The sequence below is a fragment of the Candida oxycetoniae genome (genome assembly GCF_023343755.2).
Source record: "Candida oxycetoniae strain CBS 10844 chromosome Unknown scaffold17, whole genome shotgun sequence".
Taxonomy (NCBI): Eukaryota; Fungi; Ascomycota; class Pichiomycetes; order Serinales; family Debaryomycetaceae; genus Lodderomyces; species Lodderomyces oxycetoniae.
The window spans coordinates 159,351-173,406 of record NW_026055480.1 but is presented as its reverse complement, the minus strand read 5'-3'; the positions used below and the strand labels follow the sequence as shown (position 1 = coordinate 173,406).

Below are 14,056 nucleotides of genomic sequence, written 5' to 3'. Positions count from 1 at the left end.
TAGTGGAGAATTGCATTATGTAGTATCAACGATTCATTTATGGGTATCTACCTCGTGTGAAAGGGTGAGGGAAAGGCGGGGAAGCAAATTAGGATTGCTAATACATAATATTATCAAGCAAGATTATCAGGATGTAGAACACGTGATTAATGAAAGTAGTACCCACGTTTCTTCAAACATAACAGGGTTGAGTTGCATTACTCATGGTTCTTTTTCTTTTTACTTGCTTCATTTTCTTTTTTTTTTCTCTTATTGTTTATTACCAAGCTTTGTTGCATCTTACATATTGATGTTTATACCGAAACTAAAAACTCCGTAGTCAAAACGCCTACTTATCCCAAAGAGAAAATTGGAAATTGAAAAATATGTATTATTTTGGTTGTGGGTTTGTTGATAATCATTGCAAAAAAAAAATAATAAGCAAAATTACACAAACGTTCTACATTTTTCTAGAAACTATCAGTTGTTACACGTGGGGGGGTGGGGGATGAAACCACCATTAGTAAATTGGACCTTATTGTGCATTCAAAGATATAACTTGAAACTGGATAAGTGATAAGGGCAAGCGATAAGGGCAAGCGATAAGGTTCTCAACTAGTCATGCATAAATATATTTGAGTGCAAATAAGTTTTCGAGCAGATTATTGCAAAAAGTATAGAAAAGTTCAAAGGTTATTGTTTGGTTGCGTGACTTTACCAGTCAATCTCTACTCTTTTGTAAACTATCGAGCAAAGCGAGATAATGTCAGTGTGCGCCACTATCGAGCGGAGCGAGATAGTGGAGCAACACGTAGTAGTTTGTTACATCCACTATCTCGCTCTGCTCGATAGTGGATCAACACTTGTATCTTGTTACATCCACAATCGAGCAGAGCGAGATAGTGTTGCTCTGGTTTGTATCAAATTTTGGTTTCTTTTTGAGCCAAAAGTTTCATCAAGGTACAGCTACCAAAATTTGTACTACTTTTTTCAATCTTTTACTGCTTATCTTGGAAATTATTTACTCTAACCAATCTCAAGTAGCCAACAAATCTTATACCACTTGAGAATGTTACCCCACTATCGAGCAGAGCGAGATAGTGGATGTAAGAAGATATAAAGTGTTGATCCGCTATCTCGCTCTGCTCGATTGTGGATGTAACAGGATTTAAGTGCTGCTCCACTATCTCGCTCTGCTCGATTGTGGATGTAACAAGATACAAGTGTTGATCCACTATCTCGCTCTGCTCGATTGTGGATGTAACAAGATACAAGTGTTGATCCACTATCTCGCTCTGCTCGATAGGGGATACAATAGTTGCTTAAATGTTGCATTTACTCTCAAAATACTTTGCCCAGTAAAACATTAAAGAGTACCTACCTCATACCAAAAAGCAGTTATTTCAACCACCAGATTCATCACTCTTTGGAAAGTTCAAGAAAATTGATTACAATCAAAGTTGCAAAAAGGATTATCCGATGCTAACAAAAAAACGTCGTGGCCGCTGTATCAAAATATAAACAACTTTTTTTTTTTTTTTTTTTTAACGGAGATGTTGATCACACGAAAAAAGAATACATGTAAATATACTATTGCTTAAAGAGCTGAGGTAGAATTCCAACGGGGTTTAACATATCAAAGTCGTGGCACAGCCAGTCGCACAATGGACCACTTACAGCCAGGTAAGTAACACTTTTGGATGAAAACGAAAAGTCAAAGAAAAATTTTCTTTTCTTTGTTCCTAGACCTTACTAACATTGATTGCTTTTTGAATAATAGATTTTGATCCAACTTTGGTCAAAGTATCAAGATTGAGAAACATTTTAAATCTACATCAAATACCTTTCCCCAGCACTGCAAAGAAGAATCAGTTGGTTGAGATTTTCGAAGATGTGGTGAGACCTAATGCCTCAAAATGGCTAGAGGATTATTTGTCAAGGGCCAATAATTCCGATGATCGAGGATTTGTTAATGTAGCAAATGACGAACAAAATGAGAAGCCAGCCGTATATAGCGATACAGATGACAAATCTAGGAACAAAAATAATCCAATTTTGAATGAAGACGACTCTAAGAGTCATAAAAGGACTACTAGAAAAGACTCAAAGTCAAAGTCAAAGTCAAAGTCAAAGTCTAAGGAGGTTAAAACGGAGGAAATGAATCTGAACTTATCGAGCAATACCATCAAGAATTTAGATTCGCTAGGTCAACAATTGAAGACGGATGAGGAGAAGGTAGATGCAGAAAGTGAGGAGAAGGTAGAGGCAGAAAGTGAGAAGAAGGTAGAGGCAGAAAGTGAGGAGAAGGTAGAGACAGAAAGTGAGGAGAAGGTAGAGGCAGAAAGTGAGGTCAAAGTGGAAGAAATCGAAAATTCAAAGGACAATGTAGAGCTCAGTCCATTTAGTGCTGAAAATGTATTTCAGTCTCAAAAAGATGAGGCTCATATCAAGAAAAGAAAGCGTAAATTGGACAATAAAGATGATGATGCCGCAAGCGCAAGAAAAAGGACAAAGTCTCCAATCCAATCTACCTCCACTTCTAGTGCTAAACCTACAACAAAAAAGTCTATTTTTGATGATGATAGTGATTCAGAAATTTTCGAGTATTCAATAATTAGTAAAAACGATTTAATGAGAAGTTCTCCTTCTCATCACATCAATAATGGTAATAACAACAACAATAATACAGTAAAAGATTCTATGCCAAAGACTCCAAGAGCTAAATTAGAGAATGGAAGACCTTCGAGTCCAATTGAAGTCAAGCCAACTTCCCCCGACACACTGGGTAATTTTGAGAAGGTTGGAAAAAGTCATATTGAGTTTGAAAATACACCAACAATAGATAATGAGTTAGCAAAGCTGTTGGGAGTAACCATACAAGGGCTTTATCCACAGCAGAAAGTTGCGTCGCCACCCGAGGGGCAACTTACTACTAATAATGAAATCATCAACAACTCAGATATATCAGATGAAAGTATATCAAGTCACGCATTGAAATCGAAGGATAGAGCATTTACTGATACACCCAGCGCCAGTGTACAAAACTCGCCTTCGAACCCAATCAATGGCCCTGTTATTTCGCCAAAACCAATCAAACCTCAAACACCAAGTTCCCGCTCTGTTAATCGGATCAAAAAGGAAACACCATTATCGAGTAGTAGAAATACGAGTTATTTAACAAAGTCCAAAAAAAGTGAAACAAGGGAACGTGATAGAACATCGACACCCAAGTCAGTAAAGGCTACACCAGAAGTATCTAAAGTAACTCCAACGTCAGCTAAATCCGGATTCGGGTCATTACAACCAAGAAGCAGAAATGTCACGCCTCAAATGCTTAGAGATTTACCTAAAAGGGTTAGAACCCCAATAACAAGAGCAGGATTGACCCCAAAACCGAGATTGATCTCCATAACTGCATCAAAAATTGTTACGGACGACGAAGATGACGATGACGATGAAGAGGATGAGGAGGAGGATGACGATGACGATGACGATGAGGATGAAGACAAGAAGGATAGGAAAACAGAGATATCTAAGACAGAGAGGTCCACTGACTCCGTCAAATCTTCTTCTGGCAGCAAAAAGTCACTTTTTGAAATGTTGGGTACACTTCTAACTTGGACATTCTTTGTATCCATACTTATATTTGGCTACTGGTATTACGAACAGAAATATTTAGTTGGTTACTGTGGTCAAGAAATTGATGAAACTACACTTGGCAATTCGCCCAATATTGTTCTCTATAAAATCGGCCAGACTTTAGACGAGTATTGCAAACCAGCGTGTATTTCGTGCCCTCCCCATGCTAGATGTTTTCCGAATTTAGAGCTTGGTTGTTATGAAGACTTTGTGGAATTCAAACCTTGGTATGATGTTTTTCTTCCTGGCTACAAGAAATGTATTCCTGATACTAAAAAGGCAGAGAAATTGGAGATTATGATTGAAGTGGCTTTGGATTTATTGAGAAGTAAAAATGCTCAGGTGCAATGTGGTAAGGGGAATGATGATGAAGAAAGTGGGATCTTATTGAGTGATTTACACGATATTTTGTTATCAATGAAAGCTCCATATATCACTCATGAAGAGTTTGAAGAACTTTGGTCTAGATCTTTTAAAGAGTTGGAGAAGGAACCAGAGGTGATTTTAAGGCAAGTACGAACCCCTTCCATTTTTTAAATAATTATTTGTTCTTGTTTTTTTTTTATACTAACCGTTTCATTTTTTTAGGTCCCAATTAATGATGCTTCAAGTTCAGAACAACTCACATTTGACACTAACGACACTGAAACCAAGACACAAGAGAAGAACCAGGTTTTTCGATCAACGTCCTTATCAAACATTAGCTTGAAATGTCAACTACAGAATAGTATAATGGGCAACTTGACAGAATATAAATACAAGATCAGTTTCATTATACTTGTTATCGCAGCTTTTAGATTCTTGCAATATAAGTATAAAAACTACCAAATACAACTTGTCAAGCTTGATATCATATACCAAGAAGTCATTAATAAGTTGATAACTCAGTTGAAATTATCTAAGAATAACGAGACAATTAAACCATATATTGGGTCTAATCAATTAAGAGATTTGATATTGAGTAATGTACATAATCTAGGTGAGCGGTTGAGATTATGGAATCAGGTAAGTAATAAGATTGAAAATAATACAAACATAGCTGCTAGTATTGTGGAGGAGCATGGTGAGATCATGAAGGTTTGGCAATGGATAAACGATACAAACTTGGACTTTGGCGTATAGAATGAATATATATATAGATATATATTAACTTTTTTTTTTTTTTTCATTCTCTCTTCCTTCCTCTACCTCACCACCAAATGGCTCCTCTTAAGTTGTACTATTCTATATGATAAGCGGAGAGATTTGGCATACCCCAACATTCATAGCCCAAAGGTTTGGCTAAGTAACATATACCTTCTGTTTCAATGCCATCATAACCTTCTAGTCTATCCCAAGTAGTACCCACTATGTAACTTGTGGGAAATATAACACCTTGTCTATAAATGATAGATTTGAAGAATAACACGGCGCCACCAACAGAATCTAAAGGTTCGAAATGATCTAATTTCTTCAATTCTTCGTTCTCTGTATTGTCTAAGTGGAAAAAATGGAAAATTTCCCCAGGTACGTCCTTAGGGACGTAATCAAATTTGTCCCATTGATTTGAATCCATGATATCCAACTGTTCTTGAGTTGGTTTGGTTCTTTTACCACGCCATGAATTTCGATCATAATCTGTTAATCCAAACCTTTTTCTTATTCTGGGTACAATTATGTCCTTTTCCGACTTGACCATGACATCAATGAACATTTCTTGTTTATCAAATGACACAATGTCGCTGTCCATGAATAGTATATATTGTTCATTCTCCAAAGACTCCAGCATTAGAAAATTGCGAGACCTGGCAATTAGCCTTCTACGTAATCTTTGCTTTGAATCATCATGGCGCAGTTCTCGTGAGATTCCTCCAGCGTCTTCCAAGTGAGGTGCCGAAGATACTGTGATTTTGTTGAAATATTTTGACATTTTTTCTTCATTTTTAGTGATGTAGTGCTTGATTTTTTCAACTTCATTAGGAAAATTGTTTAATAGCCCAAGAGAGAAGTCGTATTTTGGTTGATTTTCTACTAGCGTGAATATTGTAAGGAAGAACTGCTCCAATGTTCTTCCTTCTCCGTATGGTTGGTCTTTCCCAATCGACGAAAGGACCAATACTGATCGTTTTTTATTTTGACCAAGTTTACCAGAATTTCGCAATCGCATAATTAATTTTTCATATTCAAATGCTTCATCATTGTATTCCTCTTTAGTGTAAAAAGGTGAATCGCCTGACTCTTGGGTAGTTTTTCCCTTTGATGGAGAATGTATGCCTGATATGGATAATGTATCTATAGGCAACCGGAACACAAATAGTACACCTAGTATTACCAATAAAGCTGTGGATATTACAAAGAATCTACGCATTCTAAATTCACTCATACTTAGGAGCATACAATTTCGCTAGATTCTCTGGTAAAATTTTTCAAAAAATCTTTCTAGAGAGTGCTTTTGCTACAAAATATATATAAATACGCATATTTTATTTGTAGTTTATTGTTATTATACTTGGAACCCTTTGAAAGGTGCTATGGCTTCAATAATTTACATTGGTTATGATACCATTCATCAAGTAATTCTGCTTAGAAGCCCGATATTTTTTTTTTTTTTTTTAATTCCCACGATTAACAAAATCACACAATGAGAGAAAAAGAAGGGGGAATAAGGAGGGTCAATATACTAAAAAAAAAAAGGGAATGTAGACAAATACTATATTGGTTATAAGCTTACAAGGCCTTCTCTCGGAGTAGTTCTTTGTTTTATCATCTTCGTCCAATTCAAGCCAACAAAAAAGAACTAATAAATCTATTGATTACAGGACTGATTGCAAAAAAAGAAAAGGGAAAAAAAATAGAAAATGGGTGCAAATAATATAATGTGTCAACATATTCATGAACACACACATATACACACATACACATACACATACACATACACAGCAGCAGCCTTTTTATTACACGGAAAAACGTCTTTTCACAGCTCGGTCTAGTTAGCGACGTTTACCAATTGCGTTTATCAAGGTAACGGAAACAGCATGGAAGCATCGGCTTTAGCAATACTTTTTCTTTTTTTACTTTAGTGTTTTTTTTTTTTTTCTTCATGCAGCTATTGAAAAAAATATTCAAGTTTAGTAAGTAGCATATCTGAATGAAGATATAAATACCCTTTTCACAGCCATTTGCATTTTGTTGATAAGATTCATGATAAATTTAAAGGTTAATAAGTCAAAATCATAACCCCTAGTACTTAGCTTATTCTATCTGCTTTGTCAGTGGTGGAAGCAAAGGGTTGTGGGGGTGGGTTTGGTGAGAAAAAAAAAAAAGAAAAATTACAAAACACAGTTGGTACAACTTATTGTTCTACAGGGACAGGAAAAAGAAGGAAAGTAAACAATACTCTTTGAAAGGTTTAAAAAGACGCGTGCACTGTCGTTTTTTTTTTTTTACCCTTTTGGTTCTTATTGACTTACTCTCTCATCAACTCAGAAAAATCAAAGAGATATATATGTATTATATATCATATAAACAATGAGTGATGATAAAGATATACAAAGATATACACAAGTATCATAATTTTTTATTTATTTCTTTTTTTTTTTTTTTTTTTTCAATCATAAATGAACCAATGAATCAAACATAAAGACAAAAAAAAAAGGGTTTGTCACAATAGTTGCTTAAACAGCTAATGGGAAGGAGCCAGCCCAGTCGGAAATTTCTTGCTTGATCTTCTCCAAAGCTTCATCAGAGCCATTCAATACCTTATTCTTGAAATCTTTCAATTTATTGGCATCTTTGGGTAAATCCTGTTGAGTTTGTTTTGCATATTGGACTGCAAAGTCAATGTAGTCAACGATTTTCTTAAAATCATCTTCACCCAATCCTCTGGTTGTCATTGCTGGTGCCCCAATTCTAACACCACCTGGAACCAAAGCTGATTTATCTCCAGGAATCGAATTCTTATTCAAAGCTATATTGATCTTTTCACAAACTGTTTCGACTCTTGCACCATCAATTTGCTTATCTTTAAGTGAAACTAAAACCATGTGAGAATCGGTACCGTCACTAACTAACTTATAACCTTTGTTAGTGAATGCTTCTTCTAAAGCTTTAGCATTTTTCAAAACTTGTTCTTGATACTCCCTGAATTCCTTACTATTTGCTTGTTTCAAGGCAGTTGCTAAAGCGGCAATGGTGTGATTGTGTGGACCACCTTGATGACCAGGAAAAACGGAGAAATTGATTGGGTTTTCTAAGTCATACAAAATCTCTTGTCCAGTTTTTGGATTAACTGATCTAACACCTCTTCTGAAGAAAATCATGGCTCCTCTTGGTCCTCTAAGTGATTTGTGAGTTGTGGTAGTAACAATATCAGCATATTCAAATGGTGTTGGAATGACTCCAGCAGCAACTAATCCAGAAATATGTGCCATATCAACAACAAGATAAGCACCAACCTTGTCGGCGATTTCTCTCATTCTCTTGTAATCAATCAATCTACAGTAAGCACTTGTACCAGCAACCAAAACCTTTGGTCTATATAAAACAGCAGTTTTCTCCAACATGTCATAGTCAATCAATCCAGTTTCCAAATTGACCCTATATGGCATAGTCTCGAAGTAAGTAGACACAGCACTAATTTTTCTCAGGTCAGTTTGATAACCATGAGATAAATGACCACCATGAGGTAAATCCAATCCCATTAAACGTTCATGGGGTTTCATAATAGCCTGATAAACTTGCAAATTTGCTGGTGATCCACTCAACGTTTGTACATTAACACCCCATTTATCTGGGGTCAAGTGGAAAGCTTCTAATGCTCTCTCTTGACATAATAATTCCATCTTGTCAATATGTTCGTTACCACCATAGTACCTAGCTCCTGGATACCCTTCCGAGTATTTATTACACATGGGGGTTCCCAAGGCGTCAAAAACCGCAGTAGTGGTAAAATTCTCACTAGCAATCAACACAATCGAGTGCTTTTGTCTATCAACTTCATCTTTGATAATTTGGTCAACTTCGGGGTCAGTGTCCTTTAAATGACCTTCAGTTAATTGTCTGTGTGACTCTGATAAAGCGTATCCCATTGTATATCTCGAATTGCAAAAGCTTGGCTAGTCAATAAACGATCAAAATTCGTACCGCTCAAGAAGAAGAAGAAGGGTTATGGTATCTTGAAATTGAAAAATTGTGACTTTCAACCTCATTCCCTTCTTCTCTGACTTTTTTTTTTTTTTTTTTGGGGAAGACGATGGCATCACGTGCTTAAGGAAAGAAGTCAATATAATAAAATAAAACAGAAACCGAGTCACTTTTTGTTTTCTTTTATAGTAGTGACTTATCTCGTACTGTCCATAATTTAAAGAAGAGTAAGTATGAACTAAACTTTTTTTTTAAGTTGAAGGTTTTTAAACCTTCATCTAAAAAACAAGTAGTGAAAAGAGTCAAAGTAATCATCATTCATCAAAAGAAGTTACTGATGTTCGTTTCATAAATATCTGACCAACAACAACAAAAGGCCTAAATACTATCTGCTTTAATGTTTCTTGTAACATGTGAAATGGAACCAAAAGATAATAAGTTTCTCAAAAAAAAAATGCAAAATTTCACCAAATTGATACGTCAACATTTACACTTTTGCTTTTCACATACACACACACAAACTCTCTTTCTCTCTCTTTCTCTCTCTTTCTCTCTCTCTCTCTCTCTCTTTCTTTCTCTGGCGGTTTGGGTTGACCGTTTACATGGGAGGCAGAGAAAGGGGGGGGAGGGGAGGGGGAGGGGGCGTGTTTCCTCCTCCCCCCTCTCTCTTTATCCTTTTTCTTTGTCTCTTCCTTTCTATATGTTTCCCCTTAGAACAAGGTGACTCTCAATCTATGAGCAAAGGCCAACTTTGGCACCACAACACAAAGACAACTAAGACCGTTTAATAAGAATAAATACAAGTTATACCTCGAGTAATGAGTACTTATCAAAAATAATCCAATTGGAACCAACATCAAAAACTTCTTTGACGGAGTATATTGATCACCGTTATCTATTTGTTCCCACATTGTTAAATTGTCATACGCACCACTATTAAATTCAAATGGCGTACCTTTAACTTGATGAAACATGATATATGACCCAATTGTATATGTCAAATTTGTCAAAGTCCACTTCCAATCATTATCCAAAACACTTATGAAATTATAAAATATCTTGAGTAGAACAATAATAACAATATGAATGATCCACGCTCCCTTCTGGTCAACCCAATTGGCATTAACATTTGGATTCAAAGCTTGGTCAATTTTGGTATCTAAAGTATCTGGCTCCAAATGTTGTATCAAAGATGAGGATCTACGTTGCCTAGTAACCGTGTGTGCCGGTTGGTGATGCGATGGAGTGGGTGTTAATTCGTTACCTACAGCACTATTACTTCTAAGCCGTGAAGGAGACGTACTGGAAGCAGAATTATGGAGCATCGCGGTATTTCTTCTGGAACGAGGCGAGCCACCATTGGACGACGAGTAAGCAGTTGAAGATGACGATAAATTTATAAGTGGATCATTGGAATTGATCATGGACGCCTGCGGTTGCCCCTGTTGCCCCTGTTGTCCCTGTCCCTGTCCTGTTGAATTCAGAGAATCTAGCCCTGAATATGACGATAATCTAGATACAGAGGGCGGTTGTCTCAGTTCTTTCAGTTGGTTCAATGGTGGTGTTATCTTGATCTCAGCTGGTTTTAGCAAAGACGAGTCTCTAGTATCGGGCGAAATATCAGTCATCCTGTTCTCTTTTTTTTTTTTCCCCCCTTCCTTTCTGTTTCAACTGTGTGTTGTTTATAATCAGCCAGGCTATTTCCAGCAACTAACCTTATTCCAAGGAGTCAATGCAAGTAATAAATATATATATGAATATATATATATATATATATATATATAGGTATAGGTATCTATAGGTATAGGTATGGGTATACTAAGTGAACTTATTAAACTCGTGTGTGGTTCTATCAGTGAATGAAGGAGTGGCAATCTCAATTACAAAATTTTTTGACTGACTTTTTTTTGCTGATAATTTTTTTTTTTTCAAATCGAAATCAGAGTTACTATAATTAGTAGTGATTGGATAAGTCAACAGATCAAAAGAACATACGAGGTAAAAATAGAGAACAAGGCAACGGTAGGACGACCAATAGTAGGATGTAGAAGAAACTGGGCCCAAGATTTTGTTTTCCTCCCCCCCTCCCAGGATTTTGGATCAAAAGCTACGAGATCATTATACGAGCTTTTGAACAATAGATCTCTAAAGCTACCACTTAGCATACGGAGTTTTTTTCTCCCTTTCAGATAAGACAGACCCACAAGAGACTTTTCTAGTAATGTATCTTTGGCCTCTATAAAGAAAATAAGAATGAATGTTTTGTATTTACTCGTCGTTAGGGACATATATACCACCAGAATGCCAGCCACTAGCAGCAATGCTTACCCATTTCCCATTTTGTTCACCTCTATCTTCTCTTAATCTATTTTGATATGGGTCTTTGACTTTCATAGGAAGAATGACTTCGAGGTTATTGCCTTTGGGCAAACAATTTGTAGGGTTTTGCTCTATCGCCAATTCCCTAGCTCCAATTCCCAAACATCCACAGCTTCTCGATTCAATTCCCCAACTCAATATGCCACCCTCATTTGTTAAGGCAAGGTAATGATAATCACCAATCTCTACTGACTTTATATTTTGTCCTTGTAACTCAGGGAGGATAACTGGGGACGCTCCAGAGGAGGAGGCGGCGGCGGCAGCAGAAGACTCATCACCATCATCATCATCATCATCATCTGTGGCAAAAAGCAAATGATCATTATTTCCAATCAATACATGATCGTGATTTGTAAATACAACAAAGTTGGTAAAGCAGCTATTTAATCGAGTGAATTGAACGTTTTGTGTTTGCTGTGATAGCCAGTTGTTGAAGTTTGTCATGGGATAGATTTTTTGTTTCAACTCTTCGGGACTAACCGTAGCTGCTTCCTCATCTCTCGAAGCAAATTCGTGAGCATTCAATCTGAATTGGAATAGTTTGGAGTTTGACTTTTTTATGTACAAGACATAATCTGCACCAACGGTGAAATCTGCAACATCATTTTTGGTAAAAGGAATAATCAAATAACTTGCCTCACACTCGAAATTTCGACTTTCAAATTGCTCCCTTGTAGTTGCTTTGCGAGTGTACCATACTAACAAGCCGATATCTTCAATTAAACAGGCAGATAAATTCCATCCAGCTGCAATTTTATTAATGACTGCTTTACTTGGAATACCTCTAAACTTAATCTTGATGCCAATATTCGAACTACATCCTGAATCCCAAGAGTATATGTTACCATGATTATCCAATGCAATGATATGTTCTCGGCCTGTTCCTATTGATACCACTTTCCTTGGATCAAGTGAATTGATCGATTCCACTGCAGTGGCTGCAGTTGAAACCTCTGGTGGTAGAAATAGTCTCGATAGAAAATTTGTCTCTTGAATATTTGAAGTTGGATGATTTAGTGATGATGTGGCTGGTTGAAGGTTCGGTCTAGATCCTGAAGCCTCAGAGTTGGGTTGTGATGATGATGATGATGAGGAGGGGGAGGAGGAGGAAGTCATTTGGTTATTATTGCGTTCCTCATCACTATCGCTGTCAGAATAACGTCTCCACATCAATGGAATTGGCAATACACCAAATCTACCATTATGATGAACAGGCACAATGGGCCTATTATTGTGTCTTCCATTACCAGGGTTTTCATTCATCTGATTTTCTAGATTGTTATTTCTATCCATATTAAGCAAAGCCAAAGTTCCTGGGTTCGGTTTGTAATCTTTCTCTCTAATTGGCCCTGGTGTAGCCAAACCTTGTTGAGGTCGTTTCCAGTCCATACCTGTAAACCAAAGTTCCCCATTATTTAACAAGATTATAAAACTATACCCGTTTGCCTTCAAATCCACTACAATACGATTGTTAAATTCGGGGATATTTGTTGGTGTATGAACTGACCAACCACCCAACTTTTTGGAAACATGAGACGCATCGATGCTCGATGATAAGTAACCCAACCTTCCGCCATTATTTTCGCCCCAGGTAAAAATCTTTTGATTCTTGTTACACCGTAGTTGAAACAATTGTTTCCAATTGATTTGATCTTTGAGACTTAGGGTATAGTTATTCTCATTATTTGTAAATTTCTTATTATATAGCAACTGGTAGATTGTGTTGGAGGAGATGTATATCTCATAAAGGGCTTTATTTAGAGTGAGAAACTTGAAAATTTGTTCAGGAGTTAGGTATTCCAATATGTCAACAATTATATCTTCTCCCAAGTTTGTGATTTGCAAAGTCATAATTTCAAAAAGTCTGCTTGATAAACTGGGAACGAAGGAGGAGGAGGAGGAGGAGGAAGTTATTGATAAAGTAATCGGTCAGATAATTTTGCTATATCGTATAAACACAAGATTTCGCTCTTTTGGCTACTGGCAAGAAAAAATCAGTGTCTGCGACATTTTGTTAGCAGACAATTTTTTTTTTTTTTAGTGACAATTTCTCAAGGAAGATCCTGTAGTGGGAAGGCATTGCTAATGATTACAAACCTTGCAAATTATGCCCAAGTGTGTTGGCTATTACTAAATCCCTGACACACAGATTTGACAGTTGTTTATTGATTTGTGGAGGACTTTTCAACATTTGCGATATTTGTCTGAAAATAAAGGGGAGCTTGCAAAGGAAAATGAAAAGAAAATGTTTTGAAGAAAAAGGTTCTTTTCCTTACTAATTTTTTAATGTCTGAGTTTGTAAATAAAGAGTTCCCAAACTGGTACTTTAACTTTTTACCCGACAAATATTACCACTCTAGGAATATTAAAATTTTAAAGCTTTAATAGCTTTTTACTTATACTAGGAACCTTTTTTTTTTTTTCAGTTCCCAAAAGAGTAATGGTTTACTGACCAATACCCTTTTCTTTTTTGAAGAACTTGCAATTAACCTTGGTTGTTGAAATGTGTATTTGCATTGGGTTTGACTTTGAGTTTTGTATGAGACTCCAGAGTAGCGGAGTTGTAACTGAAAGATTTCCCAATTGAGATACGCAGGATAAGAAGCTCAGTATTTGCGCATTAAGAATGTCGTATCCCTTAATACGACAAAATGCATACAAAGATGGATGATAAATTGACTCCTGTCCAAACTTGTAGTGTTCTCATGTACAGCAATAAAAAAAAAATTACCAGAATTGTAGATCGACACTATCGAGCACATTGACCAGCTTGTTAAAATCCTGACTAGCTTCTAAGAAAGGTAATATAACAACAATTATTAGTGCTGTTGAAAGACATTGCCCTCCATCGAATTGAGCTACAACAGTAGAGTGATGTATGCTTTTTTTTTTTTTTTTTTTTTTTTTTTTAAAACCCTTTTTTTTAAGAGGGTTAAGA

At 36.3% G+C, this 14,056-nt stretch overlaps 5 protein-coding genes across 5 annotated transcripts; 1 reads left to right on the top strand and 4 right to left on the bottom strand. All coding sequences in view use genetic code 12, as the record gives it.

The window, feature by feature from the left end:
• Nucleotides 1–1,643: 1,643 nt before the first annotated feature.
• KGF56_004153 (uncharacterized protein) lies at nt 1,644–4,740 on the top strand (the record flags this gene model as incomplete). The annotated part of the gene is made up of 3 exons (XM_049325563.1): nt 1,644–1,662; nt 1,760–4,131; nt 4,207–4,740. 3 exons carry the CDS (start codon nt 1,644–1,646, stop codon nt 4,738–4,740), a joined length of 2,925 nt encoding a protein of 974 aa, XP_049178840.1.
• Nucleotides 4,741–4,837: 97 nt separating this feature from the next.
• On the bottom strand, nt 4,838–5,992 carry KGF56_004152 (uncharacterized protein; the record flags this gene model as incomplete). The annotated part of the gene is made up of 2 exons (XM_049325561.1): nt 4,838–5,889; nt 5,983–5,992. 2 exons carry the CDS (start codon nt 5,990–5,992, stop codon nt 4,838–4,840), a joined length of 1,062 nt encoding a protein of 353 aa, XP_049178839.1.
• A 1,279-nt stretch (nt 5,993–7,271) lies between these two features.
• On the bottom strand, nt 7,272–8,684 carry SHM2 (glycine hydroxymethyltransferase; the record flags this gene model as incomplete). The annotated part of the gene is made up of 1 exon (XM_049325560.1): nt 7,272–8,684. One exon carries the CDS (start codon nt 8,682–8,684, stop codon nt 7,272–7,274), a length of 1,413 nt encoding a protein of 470 aa, XP_049178838.1.
• A 765-nt stretch (nt 8,685–9,449) lies between these two features.
• Nucleotides 9,450–10,367, bottom strand: ORM1 (sphingolipid homeostasis protein; the record flags this gene model as incomplete). Its single annotated transcript, XM_049325559.1, has 1 exon — nt 9,450–10,367. The coding sequence occupies one exon, from the start codon at nt 10,365–10,367 to the stop codon at nt 9,450–9,452; it is 918 nt and encodes a 305-aa protein (XP_049178837.1).
• A 640-nt stretch (nt 10,368–11,007) lies between these two features.
• On the bottom strand, nt 11,008–12,969 carry KGF56_004149 (SCF ubiquitin ligase complex subunit; the record flags this gene model as incomplete). The annotated part of the gene is made up of 1 exon (XM_049325558.1): nt 11,008–12,969. One exon carries the CDS (start codon nt 12,967–12,969, stop codon nt 11,008–11,010), a length of 1,962 nt encoding a protein of 653 aa, XP_049178836.1.
• Between the last annotated feature and the right edge of the window lie 1,087 nt (nt 12,970–14,056).